This window comes from Xiphophorus couchianus, chromosome 13 (genome assembly GCF_001444195.1).
Source record: "Xiphophorus couchianus chromosome 13, X_couchianus-1.0, whole genome shotgun sequence".
Taxonomy (NCBI): domain Eukaryota; kingdom Metazoa; phylum Chordata; class Actinopteri; order Cyprinodontiformes; family Poeciliidae; genus Xiphophorus; species Xiphophorus couchianus.
The window spans coordinates 23127501-23141990 of record NC_040240.1 but is presented as its reverse complement, the minus strand read 5'-3'; the positions used below and the strand labels follow the sequence as shown (position 1 = coordinate 23141990).

The window sequence follows — 14490 nt, the reverse complement described above, 5'->3', positions numbered from 1 at the left end:
AGTAAAGTTCGGTGCTCTGTCGGTGCTTGGTGGTGAGAGGCCGTCTTTCAAGAAAGCAGCTGTTCTTTGTTGTGAGGAAGCCATAAAATCAGGACCGGATCATTTGAAATGACGCACCAGATGTGGTGCTGATGCTCATCAGTTTGGACAATTTATACAATCAGGTTTCATCGCTTTTCTTTCTGGTTGTTACACATTTTCTATTTTATGAAGCAAGGATTCTCAAAAGAACATTCTTTTCCTTTTAGATGAACAGTTTCTGAGGAAAAGTAAAGGATTTCAGTCCTAACATCACCACTTATCTTTTGTGTGACAAAATGAGGATGTTAATTTTTCTGCTGTTATGTGGCGCTTCATCACCAGGTAAGCTTTTGCTTTTCCCTTTTTAAAAATCGTGTCTATTTTTATCCCTTGTAGTTTGCTTTGACTTTCATAATTTGCTCCATTCAAAAACCTGCTGAAGTCGAACATGTCTGTATCGTGCTGAACATTTAAACCTCTCTTCTAGAAAAACACTCGCTGACAGTTTTGGTTACTGCCTCTTCTGGACTCCCTCATTTTCCAGACTTTGTAACCACCACCCAGGTGGATAAGCTGCCAACAAGTTACTGCGACAGCAACAAAAATATTAGAGCAAACCCAAAATATGGTCAAAAATTAATAAACATTGAGTCACAGATTGCTGATTGGTATATTGAACAGTGTTTTGAAATAATGTCTGATTATCTCAAGGTTAAGATGGGAATATTAACAGACCTGAACCAGAGTGAAGGTACAGTAAAAAGAGTCATATTCATAATTGAGCTGCAATGACTTACCATTAATAAATTTGTTCCATAATCTCAGTTTCTGTTTTCTCCTCCAGCTGTTCACATTTTACAGGTTATTATTGGCTGTAAGTGGGAGGAAAAGACAAAAGAAACCACCTCGTTTTTACAGTTTGGATATAATGGAGCCGACTTCATCAAATTTGACCCAAAGAAGTTGACATGGATTCCTCAAACTCCCCAGGCTGCCAGCATCAAACCAAAATGGGAAGCTGATGAATCTACATACCATTTGAAGCGCAACAAGGACTTCTTAAATCAAATATGCCCTGATTGGCTGAAGAAATATATGGCCAATAACGAAGGCCCTCTGCAGGGCACCGGTGAGTCGGAGCAGCATGGTGTGATCAAACATTTTACATTCACCAGGCTGAGATAGAGCGTAGTGGTCACATTTCTAGTGTCACATTTACACAGATTCAGTATACTGAAAAAATACATTAAAACTTAAACTGACTTTTCATCAGTTGATTACAACATGTTGGACAGGCCATAAAAACCACCAAAATCTGAGCTACATAAATCTGGAGTGGATCATTTTTTCCAGACTGTTACAACTTAACTGTGTAATCTGCTCCTCTTTGTTTTCTTCTTTTTTGTACATTGTTGTCAGGATAATTATTAATTTATAAAAAAGCTGAAGACAGTTTTAGTCATTCATTCCCAAAAGATCTATTTTTTAATTGTTGTATTCATGATTTTTCTTGTATCATTTATTTCCTTTGTCATGTTTTTTTGTTAATGATTATACTGTTTGTGATTTTTTTGTCTATCTCAGAGCTAAATATTTTATGAAAAAAGTGATACTGTTTTGCGTCTCTAATTGCTTTTAGAGTTTTTCATGATTTTCACATTTCCATACATTTTTAAAAAAAATCTGTTTTACATAATAGAAAATAATTTGATGGTAGATCTCAAGCTGCCATCTGTCTCCTCAGTTCTTCCCTCAGTGTTTCTCCTCCAGAAGTCTCCTGACTCTCCAGTCAGCTGCTCCGCTACTGGTTTCTATCCCAACAAAGCTGCGATGTTCTGGAGGAAGGATGGAGAGGAGATTCAGGACGGTGTGGACAAAACAGAGATCCTCTGTAACCAGGACAACACCTTCCAGATGAGAGCAGACATTAATGTTTCATCTGTGAACCCTGAAGATTGGGAAAGATATGAATGTGTGTTTCATCTGGTGGATGTCAAAGATGATGTTGTCAGCAGACTGGAGAAAGAAAAGATCCAAAGCAACTGGGGAAAGACACAGAAACATAATGAGGAGGGTAAGAAAAGATGTTCTGTTTGTTATAATGTTTTTAAGTTTAATTAACACAACTTTTTCAACAACACATCTTCGTTTTTTTGTCATTTTCACCCTGATTGCTCTGACAACCCTTGCACTGAAAAAAAGGTTTATCTGCCATTCAAATACAACTTTATTCTCCTGCATTATTGAACCTCTTCAGAAGAGATTAAAATTACTTTATAAATCCACTAACAGACTTTCAAGATATTATTCCCTAGTACTATTATATACTGATTTCTATACAGTTTTCAGTAGAGCTTAATCTACAGTTTATGCATCTCTTATGAAGCATGTTTTTCTGTATCTGTTGTCTTTTTTTCTGTCCAGAAAAGCCCATTGGCATGATAGTTGGGATCATTACTGCAGGGGTTTTTGTTATAATTGTTGCTGCTGTTGGATTTACAGTCATCAAAAATAGGAAAGGTAAGGAAACCGCCAGTGATGAGCTGGACAAGACTCATAATCTCAACTAAAAACTAAACTTGTTTTATTCAAATTATGACATCTACGAACACAAAAATAATTTTGGGGTTCTGTATTTACCATTTTCAGTACAAGTAATGAGCAAGACTCAAATAAAGTGTAAATCTATCTTTTCCCAGATTTGTTTATTTATTCTCATTTTAACACGTCTTTGATTTATTGACAAATTCCTTGCCCCTTATTGTTTATCGCTTATTAACATAAACAATTTATATTGTAGATTCTTCTAAAGATTAACTCTTTTTTCTTTCATTTTTCTTTACCTTACAGCTCCCATCAACAGCATTGAATTGTCTGAGAGACTCAATCAAGAAACCAGACTGAAGTCAAATCTGGACTCTAACAGTTAAAACAAGTTTAGAGCAGAAGAGACTATTATGTTCAGTAACTTTGATTGTATGAACCAAGTTTGCATTCAAAACATTTTGAGTTCTTCATTGCAAGTCTGTAAAGATGTATTAAACTCTGCCTAATTTAAGAAAACCATTTATTTTGTATTGTAATTACATTGTATTTTGTATTGTAGTTGCAGGAAGTGTTTTTTTTCTATTAAACAATTTGTTCTTTGTCCGTGTAGCAATGAATTCAGCATGCAATATTTTGATTGAACAAAGTACAAAAAAAACCTTGTAAGTTCAAAAGTTGTCAGTATTACACAAGCACAGGTATTTTGAGGCCATTTTCTCTCCATGTGGTTGAGAGCAGCACATCAACTGTTTTACAAACCTACCAGAGAAGCTGTTTCAATCAGTCTCCACAAGGTGGAGGCCTCAGACTGCAGGTGATGAAGGGAGCATTAAGTGAGGCGGAGGGGCCGTGTGATCACCAATTGAAAGCAGACATAACAATGATCAGCCGGGCAGAGATGAAACTCTGCTCTAAATATCTGAGCATTTAGTTAAAAAACATTTTTTATCCCCACACTTGTAATCATTAGACCGTTTCTTTACTTTAGCAAGAAACATGTCTCTGTGTTTTTAGGTATGCTATTGCTCTATGTATATTTTATGCTGAAGGAAGAACTGAAATGAGACAAAGTTTTTAGTTTGCTGGTATATCTTCATTCCTAACCACACCTGCCATTCCAAGAAGTTGTGGTTGATGACTAAAAGAATAAAATGTCAAGCATTTGAAATGAATTTCCCCTACAGGGTGGATCCACCTTTGAAGTGATGAGCAAAGCTATTAGGGGAACTGAAATAATTTTTCTGAGGGTATTATTTTTTTGTGACTTTAAAACATGCTTTAATTGATCCTGTATTAAATCTTGTTAAAGGTAATTTGATGCCAAACATTCATTATCTGAGCTGTTTTTATTTCCTGCTTTTCTTCTTTGCTCGACTTTATTCTTCTTTTGACAAAGAAACTCCCTCTAGGCTAAAATACTTCTGGTTCAGATTACATTGTATCATTCATTTGATTAGAAATCATAAGCTATAAATTTGTTGGTAATCTTTAATAAGCTAGACCCTTGTCAGACCAAAACAGAAACAACAATACACTGTCTTAATTTGTTTTTCATTGTGTTTGGATCTTTATTTTTTCAGGCAGATAAAACTTATTTGATCAGAATGTCCTGGACACGCAAAGAACACTGTAGAAAGCTTGCCAGCCCAGTTAATTGCAGTGCTGGAAACACAAAGACACACAACGACTAACCATGCATACACTCACTCACACTCACACCTGAGGGCATTTTAGAATAAATTCACACTGCAGCCTGAAGTGACCCAAATCCAACATTTTTTTACCTTTATGCAACATGTATCTAATCTTGTCATGACAGTCAGACAAGATCAGATACATGTTGCATTTTTTATAAATGAGACCCAGACTACTTTGATATGTGTTCCTGAATCTGATACGTGTCTGAACTTTTAAAATGTGACCTGTGTCTGTACGGCCAGGTCGCATTCATCCGACCTATTCGTCATTCATACTTGACAAAAGTCACTGTTCTGCATCCTGACACGCAGAAACGGAAAAATAAATAACCATGGCGGACGATAACAAGGATTAAGCTGTTAACGTGCTGGCTCCAACTTTAAGAAAGCAAGATATGCTCCACCAGAACCATTCATGTTTACTTCCACAAACACTGACCACGTTTGCTACATGTGAAGTTACTGCATCCTGCGTGCTTAACCCCTGCATCACCACAACATCCAGTACACACATTTTTTAAATTAATATAATAATATGAAATTAAATTTAGTTAGAAAACAGCACCAAATCATTTAAAAATAAGCCAAATTCAAAGTATATTTTACATGGGCAGGTATTTATTTTTAAAAAAGAAGACAGAAAAAAATCAAGACTGAGCCAAGAGAAATAGCAGCAACAAATACAAACAAAAGCCAAGGTGGAGTATGCTACCTGTTTGGCATCAAATCCAGTTTGATGAGATCAGGTGTGAAATACATGAAGGATGTCTACTAGACAGTATCAGGAACCATTCAAAGTGAAATCATTCATCAATGTCACAGTCTAACAGGAAAGCATAACACCATACAACTGTGAAGACATTCTTAAGATAATTACAGATAAGTTGTTTTGCTCTCTTCCTTCTAGCACTGTAACATGATCCAAAATAAGTCTTTTTAATGGAAAATGGAAATATAAGTTACACCTTCAGAAATCAACAGATGACACTGTTAAACATATATCAACATCTCATTGTTGATTAATGTTCCTGCTTCTATTCCTCCTCAAACGCTGTGGAAGGGGCAGGTAATGTGATTGAAGGCGGCTCTTGTTTCAAGTATCTGTAGTCGCTTTGCCTTGTTCTTTGGTTTTGCTCTCAGCTTAACCGATGTACTTCACTGAGATGATTTAACAGCTTGGTTTTCTAGAAAAGATGTGGCTTCATACAAACAAAATACTAATATTGCTTCTTCTCTGCCAGGCTTCATCATCAGGTATGGTAACCAGTTTTAATGCCACTAATATAACCATTTACGTGTGGATGGGGATTTGTGTAGGCTGATGTTAACTGACCATATAAGTGAATAATCTAACATCTTTTCTCCACAGTCAAAAATTCACTGACGTTTTTTGCCATTATATCAACTGGGATCAAAAATCTTCCAAACCTGTTTACAACAGTAGTTGACGACATCCAAGTGGATTACTATGACAGCAATGGAACTAGAAAACAAAGCTCAAATCTCTGGAAGAACATATCAGATTCCAATCAGTCGACGATATTCTCTAAAGAAACATTAAACTCTCTGGAAAACCTTACAATATCCTACTTTAATAAGACAGCAAATCTAAACCGAACTGAAGGTACTGTGCTCTTACCTGATATTTACATGTTAAATACTCTTTTTTTTAAAACAAGTCACTCTAATTTTCTAATCTTGTCTGTCTTAGCTGTTTTACAGTGTATGAGCGGCTGTGAACTGGATGAAAAGTCTGCTGAAGTTGTCACTTTTCAGAAGTGTGGCTACAATGGAGAAGATTTTATGAAACTAGACTTCAAAAATCTGACTTGGATTGCTCAGCATACTTTGGCTGAAAACTTTACACTGGAATTGAATTTAGACCAGCAGAGATTAAACAACACAAAGGTGTTTCTGTCACTGACTTGCCCTAAGGTGCTAAACGAGTTTGTGATTCGCAGCGCTCTGCAGAGAGAAGGTATGTGGTGCATTGTTTTGTCAGCTTAATGCGGCATTCAGTTTCTGATTTTCTTCAGCTTTAGATTTAATGTAGCACCAAACATCAATAGATCATAAAACTGGTTATTTTTTCACTTTATATCTGTTAACTTTCCGTAAGACAAAATAAAGACCAGATTTTAGTGGCAAAACAGTAAAGCAAGATACAGACTTCTTTCAGAAGCCCATGTGGTCAGAAAAACTTTGCTAAGGCGTCTGCTGCTTGTCCAATCAGTTGGTGTTTTGACACAAAAACAAGGGGGGTGAAAAACTTTTGCAAGGCACTGCATTTCTCCAGCAGTCAAAGGGCAAGATTCATATATCTTCCATTTATGTTATTGCTGCCCTCTTGTTTTTCCCTAAACATTTTACTTTTCTTTTCTTTATCCTCTGTCCTCTCCTCTCTGTTGTCTCCTTCCTACAGACCTCACTTCTGTTGTTCTCCTCCAGAAGACCCCTTCCTCTCTTGTCAACTGTTTTGCCACAGGTTTCTACCCAAACACAGCTCGGATGTTCTGGATGAGAGATGGAATGGAGATTCAAAATGATAAGGAGCCCAGTGAGATCCTCCCAAACCACGATAACACTTACCAGATGAGTGTTTACCTGAATGTTTCATCAATTGCATCTGAAGACTGGAAGAGATATGACTGTGTGTTTAGGCTTGGTAATAAAACCAAACTAACCAGACTGAAAAAGGAAATTACTGAGGATGGTAAGCTCTCATCACAAATTGCACAGATTAAATATCTATTCTTTAACCTTGTCATAAAAAGAATGTCTAATCCTAGCTTCAGTTCCTGCGCCTCCATCCTCTTCCTCCAAGTTTCCTGCTGATTTGGCCATTGGACTTGTTGTCGGATTGATTTTGCTGTGTTTCTGCATAACTGGACTCTTCCTTTGGAAAAATTCTCTAAACGGTACACACTTGAACATTTTTTATATACCGACTATTAACTTTTTTATATACTTTACAACAAAAGAAGATATTAAATATGAGTGAAAAATTCTTCATATTTGTAATTTAAACCTCATTTGTATTGACACCTGCTAAGTTGAAAGTTATTAATGTAATGTAAAAGTTCAAGTTAATTACTAAGTGTTGTGTTGTTTTCACATGAACGAGCTACATTGCAAATATATTGTATTGTGATAAAATACTAATGTTTTTTTCCTACTAGCCTCACATTTCAATGACAGACCTTCATATCCCAACTATCCAAGTAAGTTTTTCAGTGCACACACACTGACCCATACATAATTGCTAAAATATTTCTTATTTTATTCATTGGACATGATGTGCATAAAAGTTATTGCTTGAGTTCTGTGTATATGTTGAAGCAATTGCATTGTGAAACTAAAACATGTACTTTTTCAAAAACCTATTTTTTTACATTTTATCAGAACTGAGTAGTGTTGGATTATATTTAATGGATGTCTATGCTGGAAATATATAGCCTGATAAATAGAAATATACATTACTTTTTAATCTGAACAAGTTTTTTATTGACTCCAGACGTTTAATGATGCATTTTAATAGAATTGCATAATGGATTTTAAAATCTGAAACAAGACTACACCAGGATTATTTTCAAATAATTAAGATTTCTGTTTTTTTGTTCTTGACAGCCACCATACAAAATTGTCAACATTATTTGGATTTAGAGTAAGTTTGTGATCAAAGTCTGTTTTTTGAGTGGGATCAGAAGAACGGATACAGCGCTGGAATGTAATTTAACCAACACTACCTGCGACTCCTTAAAAATATTATTGTGTGACGTCTCTTTCAGTGAAAAGTTAAACAGGCAGCATACTGGAAAATAGTAATAACTTGTTACATATTTTGCTTTAACTTTTTTTAATAAACTGATATCAAAGCAATCTTTTAATGAATGAAAGAAGACAGTTTCTTCTTTACAGTATCTTACCTGTTTGACTCAATAACTTGTACTCTATGTAGCTATGACTTTCTTGAAATAATTTGGTTTGTATGGCAATTATGAAATCACTATATTTTCAGAAATATATAATTCTCAATTAACTTCTTCTTGTTCCATATTTTGATCAATGTTTCTGTTTAGTATGTTATTAATTAAAGGGTATATGTTGTCATCATATAGTTTGCTTCCTGTCCTTGAGTTTCTTCAACTGAGTATCCACATCCTAGTTAAAGGCGCAGTACGTAACATTTATAAAATATGTATGTTTTTTTCTCCATATTTGTTAAAACTGTCACCATGTTGTCACAGTCTGCTATGAGACAAATAATCAGTGAAAAGATAAATCTCCTCCACCTCCTCCTGAGCTGCTATTGCCATCTGAAGAAACAACCAAAACCAGCCAGTTAGAGCCAAGAAAACTGTCTTTCCACTGCGAATCAATCTCTTGTACTCACAGCTAAATGTGCTAATATGAGATAAATAGCAGGAAAACCATTTATCTGCCGTGCTAACTAGACATTCACAACAGGCTATGCTAGCTGCAGCTTAGCAGAGAGCAAGGGGGGATGGAGAGGGAAAGATGAGCAGTGCCATAGAACATTGTGATTGACAGCGCTAAGACCCGCCTCCTGGCTCCGATTGGTTGTTTCTAGTTAGCACTGGTTGGTTAACATTGCACTCTACTTGGCTGTAAAAAAAGATGGCGTCCTATGAGTAAAGGTAATTTTATTTATATAGCACATTTTCAGCAACAAGGCAATACAAAGTGCTTTACAGGAATTAACAGGAGTACTTTATCAGTGAGCTGAAGTTTAGCAACTTTATTAGAAGATAATGCAAGAACTCCAGACTATTATTTTTTGTGTGGATCCTCAGACAGAACATGTGTTTCAGTGAGCGGCTCTCATGGACACACATGTCCACTGTCAGGTTTTATAGTTTGGATGAAACAGCTGCTGAAGTTGGGTTCCGATTGCAGCTATGGGGAATCCTCCGAAGCTACCAGCTGTGGTGCAACAAAGTGGGAAAAACTGGTTTTACTGCACCAGTAAAACCAGTAGTGCTAGCCTACTTTTTGTTGTTTATACAGACACAGCAATCCTGTACTACTTTGCAACTTTTATATCTAATAAAAAAATCTAGCTCAGATCTTAACTTTGTTGACACATTTTAAAAGATAAAAATTTATGTACATGAAGGTCACTTTTTTGTTGAGGAATTATTTTTTTTTCATTTTTTTCCTCATTTATGAGCTAACACTGCAAATTTCAACAAAAAAAAAAATCCCTTCTAAGAAAGCACCAAAAACCTGTTATATTTGTTTTAAGTGTTGTAAATTTTCCTAAAGGTTGTTTACCATAGTTCAATTTTTAAAGTGAAACAGAAGTAATAAAAGCAGAAGTAAAAAAGGACAGGGAAGTGTTGCTTTTAAAATGCTCAAAACTTTTCATGAAAATTTCTCTTGAAAAGTGAACTACCTAAAAGTAATTGTCTCTTACATGCATGCTTTTGGTATGTATCTTCTTCTCTTTCAGCTTTTCCTTTCAGTGTTTGCCCAGTAAATAATCTGTTTCCATTTAGTCCTGTCCTCTCCATCGTCTACCATTACACCATCTAACTTCACCACATCCATAAATCTCCATTTGGTCTCTCACCTTTCTGCTCCAACATCATGTCTTCATGTAATCATTGTGTCTCATCTGAACATGTCAAAACAATCTCAGTCTGGCCTCTAACTATATCTCCAAAATATCTAATATGAGTGGTAAGTGTCTGAATAAAATAATACATTAGTGAAACTAAATTATTTCAACCAACCAACTGATTAATGTTTTATGAATGGCCAAATATTGTGTAACGCAGTAGGAATAAAAACACACTGGGTCATTTAAAATCATTAAAAACTTTGCAACTACAGGAATAAATATTTTTTTAAAACGTTTTTATTTTGTTTTACATTTGGGGAAAAAAAAAATCTACATCCAGCAACTGGAAGTCATTATTGAGATTTTTGGTTTAGAAATATCTGACAAATATCTGAGATAATATTAAATAGTACGGACCCCTAAAAAAACTGATTATTGAATTATACATCAGTCAAGCATCTCATGTTGCTTAATTTAACTTTTTTACATTTCTATTTATGATATGGGGAGCAATTACTTTTACTGAAATATCTAATGCCAAAGACCTCCAGATTTTCTAGAAGATTCACATGGCTGTCGACAAATTTATTAAAGGCATACATTGTATGTGTTGAAACCTTTTATCCGACGTGGCCAGAAATACAGCAAACTTTGACAAATGTTAGCAAGAATAACAGAGAATATGCGACTGTAGTAAAATATTAATTTGTTTAATACTCCCGCAGTCCTAAGAGGGGTTGGATGGACCCTGCGTGAGCTTTTTACTTTGTGTGGGATCCAGGTGGGGTCACACTGACCCCACCTGCACTTTCACAAGTTGTTTTTGTTTTGTGAACTGACAACAAAGTCATTGTTTCTTGGTTGTCCGACCGTGACATCTGCCACACTCCGTTACCATGTTGTGACAGTATAATATGAGACAATCTATGAAAAGATTGACCTCCTCCCTGAGCTACTACTGAAGAAATGCACCGCTCCCAATTAAAAACAACCAATCAGAGTCAAAAGGAGGGTCTTAATGTTGTCAATGTTACTCAGTGTTCTAATGGCAGAAAAACAATCTGTCAGTGGCCATGTTGAAAAACACACATTTTTTTCATTGTCTGATCTGAAGTCAAATCTGACCAAGTTTACTTGTTTAGGGTTAGTTAGAATTACATGACGGTTGCAAGTGACATGGCAGAAATCTCCTTACATTTATATGGGCTTGTCTAGCAACTCCACCTTCACCTGACAGAAATGATGAAAATGACAAAAATGCTGCAAATCATGACACAAACAATTCAGTTACATTAGTTACATCTGGTACAAATAGAAAATACAGATTATTTTCCAAACATGAAATGTTGACGTAGTGCACTTTTAGCATAAATCAATGCCAGGAGTTCACTCAAGTTTAGAATTTAACCATAACTTCCTCATTTCATCAACGCAGGATAGGAATGGTTGCTAAGGTGACAAACCGGCTTCACGACATGTTTAGTGACTGGCAGACCGAAGTCCTAAAAATGAAGGTGAGGCTGATGAGCCTGAACACTGCAAAACATTTGAGTCAAATTTAGTTGTTTCTACTGTCTTCTACTCTTTAAATAAAATAAATTTATCAGATCCGAGTTTTAGATTTTGAACCTAAATGTGTGAGTTTGTGAAAAGATAAACTTACAGTAAGTCTTAAGTTGTGTTAAATTTTTTTTTTTAAATTAATTTTGTCAAAACTACAAGAGCTGAGTAAACTGGAGTTTTTAGGTTAGCATAAAAAAACAGAAAGAAGAAAAAGACAGGAGAGGGAGAAATTTCCCAGTGTGCTTAGCGGCATGTTTTTGTATCCTGAGATGTCTCCTCCATGGGCTGCCACCTTATCGTGGTGGAGGGGTTTGTGTGCCCCAATGATCCTAGGAGCTATGCTGTCTGGGGCTTTATGCCCCTGGTAGAGTCACCCAAGGCAGACAGGTCCTAGGTGAGGGACCAGACAAAGTGCAGCCTGAAGACCCCAATGATGAGTAAAAACGTTGGACTTGGTGTTCCCTCGCCCGGACGCGGGTCACCGGGGCCCCACTCTGGAGCCAGGCCTGGAGGGGGGGCACGATGGCGAGCGTCTGGTGGCCGGGCTTTTACCCATGGAGCCCGGCCGGGCTCAGCCCGAAGAGGAAACATGGGCCCCCCCTCCCATGGGCCCACCACCATGGGCCCACCACCCGTGGGAGGGGCCATAGGGGTCGGGTGCACTGTGTGATGGGTGGCGGCCAAGGGAGGGGACCCTGGCGGTCCGATCCTCGGTTGCAGAAACTGGCTCTTGGGACGTGGAATGTCACCTCTCTGGTGGGGAAGGAGCCGGAGCTAGTGCGTGAGGTCGAGAGGTTCCGGCTAGAAATAGTCGATCTCACCTCGACGCATGGCTCTGGTTCTGGAACCAGTCTCCTTGAGAGGGGCTGGACATACTTCCACTCTGGAGTTGCCCAGGGAGAGAGACGTCGGGCAGGAGTGGGCATACTTGTTGCTCCCCATCTCGGCGCCTGTACGTTGGGGTTCACCCCAGTGAACGAGAGGGTAGCATCCCTCCGCCTACGGGTGGGGGGATGGGTTCTGACTGTCGTTTGTGCTTACGGGCCGAACGACAGTTCAGATTACCCACCCTTTTTGGAGTCCTTAGAGGGGGTACTGGAGAGTGCTCCTCCTGGGGACTCCCTTGTTCTGCTGGGGGACTTCAACGCTCACGTGGGCAACGACAGTGAGACCTGGAGGGGCGTGGTTGGGAGGAACGGCCCGCCCGACCTGAACTCGAGCGGTGTTCTGTTGCTGGACTTCTGTGCTCGCCATGGATTGTCCATAACGAACACCATGTTCAAGCATAAGGGTGTCCATATGTGCACTTGGCACCAGGACACCCTAGGCCGCAGTTCGATGATCGACTTTGTCATCGTTTCATCGGATCTGCGGCCGTATGTCTTGGACACTCGGGTGAAGAGAGGTGCGGAGCTGTCCACTGACCACTACCTGGTGGTGAGTTGGCTCCGGTGGCGGGGGCGAAAGCCGGTCAGACCTGGCAGGCCCAAACGTGTTGTGAGGGTCTGCTGGGAACGTCTGGCGGAATCCCCTGTGAGACGGAGCTTTAACTCCCATCTCCGGCAAAACTTCGAACACGTCCCGGGGGAGGTGGGGGACATGGAGTCTGAGTGGACCGTGTTCCGTGCCTCCATTGTCGAGGCGGCCGATCGGAGCTGTGGCCGCAAGGTTGTCGGTGCCTGTCGCGGCGGCAACCCTCGAACCCGTTGGTGGACACCTTCGGTGAGGGATGCCGTCAGGCTGAAGAAAGAGTCCTATCGGGCCTTTTTGGCCTGTGGGACTCCGGAAGCAGCTGATGGGTACTGGCGGGCGAAGCGGCATGCGGCTCGGGCGGTTGCTGAGGCAAAAACTCGGGCGTGGGAGGAGTTTGGAGAGGCCATGGAGAAAGACTTCCGCACGGCTTCGAGGCGATTCTGGTCCGCCATCCGGCGTCTCAGGGGGGGGAAGCGGTGCAGCACAAACACTGTTTATAGTGGGGATGGTGTGCTGCTGACCTCTACTCGGGACGTTGTGGGTCAGTGGGCAGAGTACTTCGAAGACCTCCTCAATCCCACCAACATGCCTTCCACTGAGGAAGCGGAGCCTGGGGACTCTGGGTTGGGCTCTTCAATCTCTGGGGGCGAGGTTGCCGAGGTGGTTAAAAAGCTCCTCGGTGGCAAGGCCCCGGGGGTGGATGAGATCCGCCCGGAGTTCCTTAAGGCTCTGGATGTTGTAGGGTTGTGTTGGTTGACGCGACTCTGCAATATCGCATGGACATCGGGGGCAGTTCCCCTGGATTGGCAGACTGGGGTGGTGGTCCCCCTGTTCAAAAAGGGGGACCGGAGGGTGTGCTCCAATTATAGAGGGGTCACACTCTTAAGCCTCCCTGGCAAGGTCTATTCAGGGGTCCTGGAGAGGAGGGTCCGTCGGATAGTCGAACCTCGGATTCAGGAAGAGCAGTGTGGTTTTCGTCCTGGTCGTGGAACACTGGACCAGCTCTACACCCTCGGCAGGGTCCTGGAGGGTGCATGGGAGTTCGCCCAACCAGTCTACATGTGTTTTGTGGACTTGGAGAAGGCGTTCGACCGTGTCCCTCGGGGAGCCCTGTGGGGGGTTCTCCGAGAGTATGGGGTACCGGGCCCTTTGATACGGGCTGTCAGGTCCCTGTATGACCGGTGTCAGAGTCTGGTCCGCATTGCCGGCAGTAAGTCGGGCTCGTTTCCGGTGAGAGTTGGACTCCGCCAGGGCTGCCCTTTGTCACCGATTCTGTTCATCACTTTTATGGACAGAATTTCTAGGCGCAGCCAAGGTGTTGAGGGGATCCGATTTGGTGGCCTTAGGATCTCATCTCTGCTTTTCGCAGACGATGTGGTCCTTTTGGTTTCATCGGATTGTGATCTGCAGCTCTCACTGGAGCGGTTCGCAGCCGAGTGTGAAGCGGCCGGGATGGGGATCAGTGCCTCCAAATCCGAGGCCATGGTCTTGAGCCGGAAAAGGGTAGAGTGCCTTTTCCGGGTCAGGGGGGGTGTCCTGCCCCAAGTGGAGGAGTTTAAGTATCTCGGGATCTTGTTCACGAATGGGGGAAGAAGGGAGCGGGAG

The 14490-nt window shown here is 40.2% G+C and overlaps 2 protein-coding genes across 2 annotated transcripts; both read left to right on the top strand.

Annotated features, from left to right (window-relative positions):
- LOC114156478 (major histocompatibility complex class I-related gene protein-like) lies at positions 1-4340 on the top strand. Its single transcript, XM_028036942.1, has 6 exons — positions 1-363; positions 509-772; positions 866-1150; positions 1766-2095; positions 2446-2541; positions 2872-4340. Exons 1-6 carry the CDS (start codon positions 318-320, stop codon positions 2949-2951), a joined length of 1101 nt encoding a protein of 366 aa, XP_027892743.1. The 5' UTR covers positions 1-317; the 3' UTR covers positions 2952-4340.
- Positions 4341-5089: 749 nt separating this feature from the next.
- LOC114156479 (hereditary hemochromatosis protein-like) lies at positions 5090-8382 on the top strand. The gene is made up of 7 exons (XM_028036943.1): positions 5090-5519; positions 5635-5889; positions 5977-6243; positions 6688-6978; positions 7055-7183; positions 7445-7486; positions 7893-8382. The coding sequence occupies exons 1-7, from the start codon at positions 5459-5461 to the stop codon at positions 7931-7933; spliced, it is 1086 nt and encodes a 361-aa protein (XP_027892744.1). The 5' UTR covers positions 5090-5458; the 3' UTR covers positions 7934-8382.
- The last annotated feature ends 6108 nt before the right edge of the window (positions 8383-14490 follow it).

What these genes read in the sequence shown, in the direction of transcription:
- LOC114156479 (XM_028036943.1), top strand. Translation starts at nt 5,459, where the DNA reads ATGTGGCTTCATACAAACAAAATACTAATATTGCTTCTTCTCTGCCAG. An exon ending in CTGCCAGGCTTCATCATCAG is followed by an intron (nt 5,520 to 5,634) that starts GTATGGTAACCA and finishes TTTTCTCCACAG; the next exon opens with TCAAAAATTCACTGACGTTT. An exon ending in CAGCGCTCTGCAGAGAGAAG is followed by an intron (nt 6,244 to 6,687) that starts GTATGTGGTGCA and finishes TCCTTCCTACAG; the next exon opens with ACCTCACTTCTGTTGTTCTC.
- LOC114156478 (XM_028036942.1), top strand. Translation starts at nt 318, where the DNA reads ATGAGGATGTTAATTTTTCTGCTGTTATGTGGCGCTTCATCACCAG. An exon ending in AGACCTGAACCAGAGTGAAG is followed by an intron (nt 773 to 865) that starts GTACAGTAAAAA and finishes TTTCTCCTCCAG; the next exon opens with CTGTTCACATTTTACAGGTT. An exon ending in AGTCATCAAAAATAGGAAAG is followed by an intron (nt 2,542 to 2,871) that starts GTAAGGAAACCG and finishes TTTACCTTACAG; the next exon opens with CTCCCATCAACAGCATTGAA.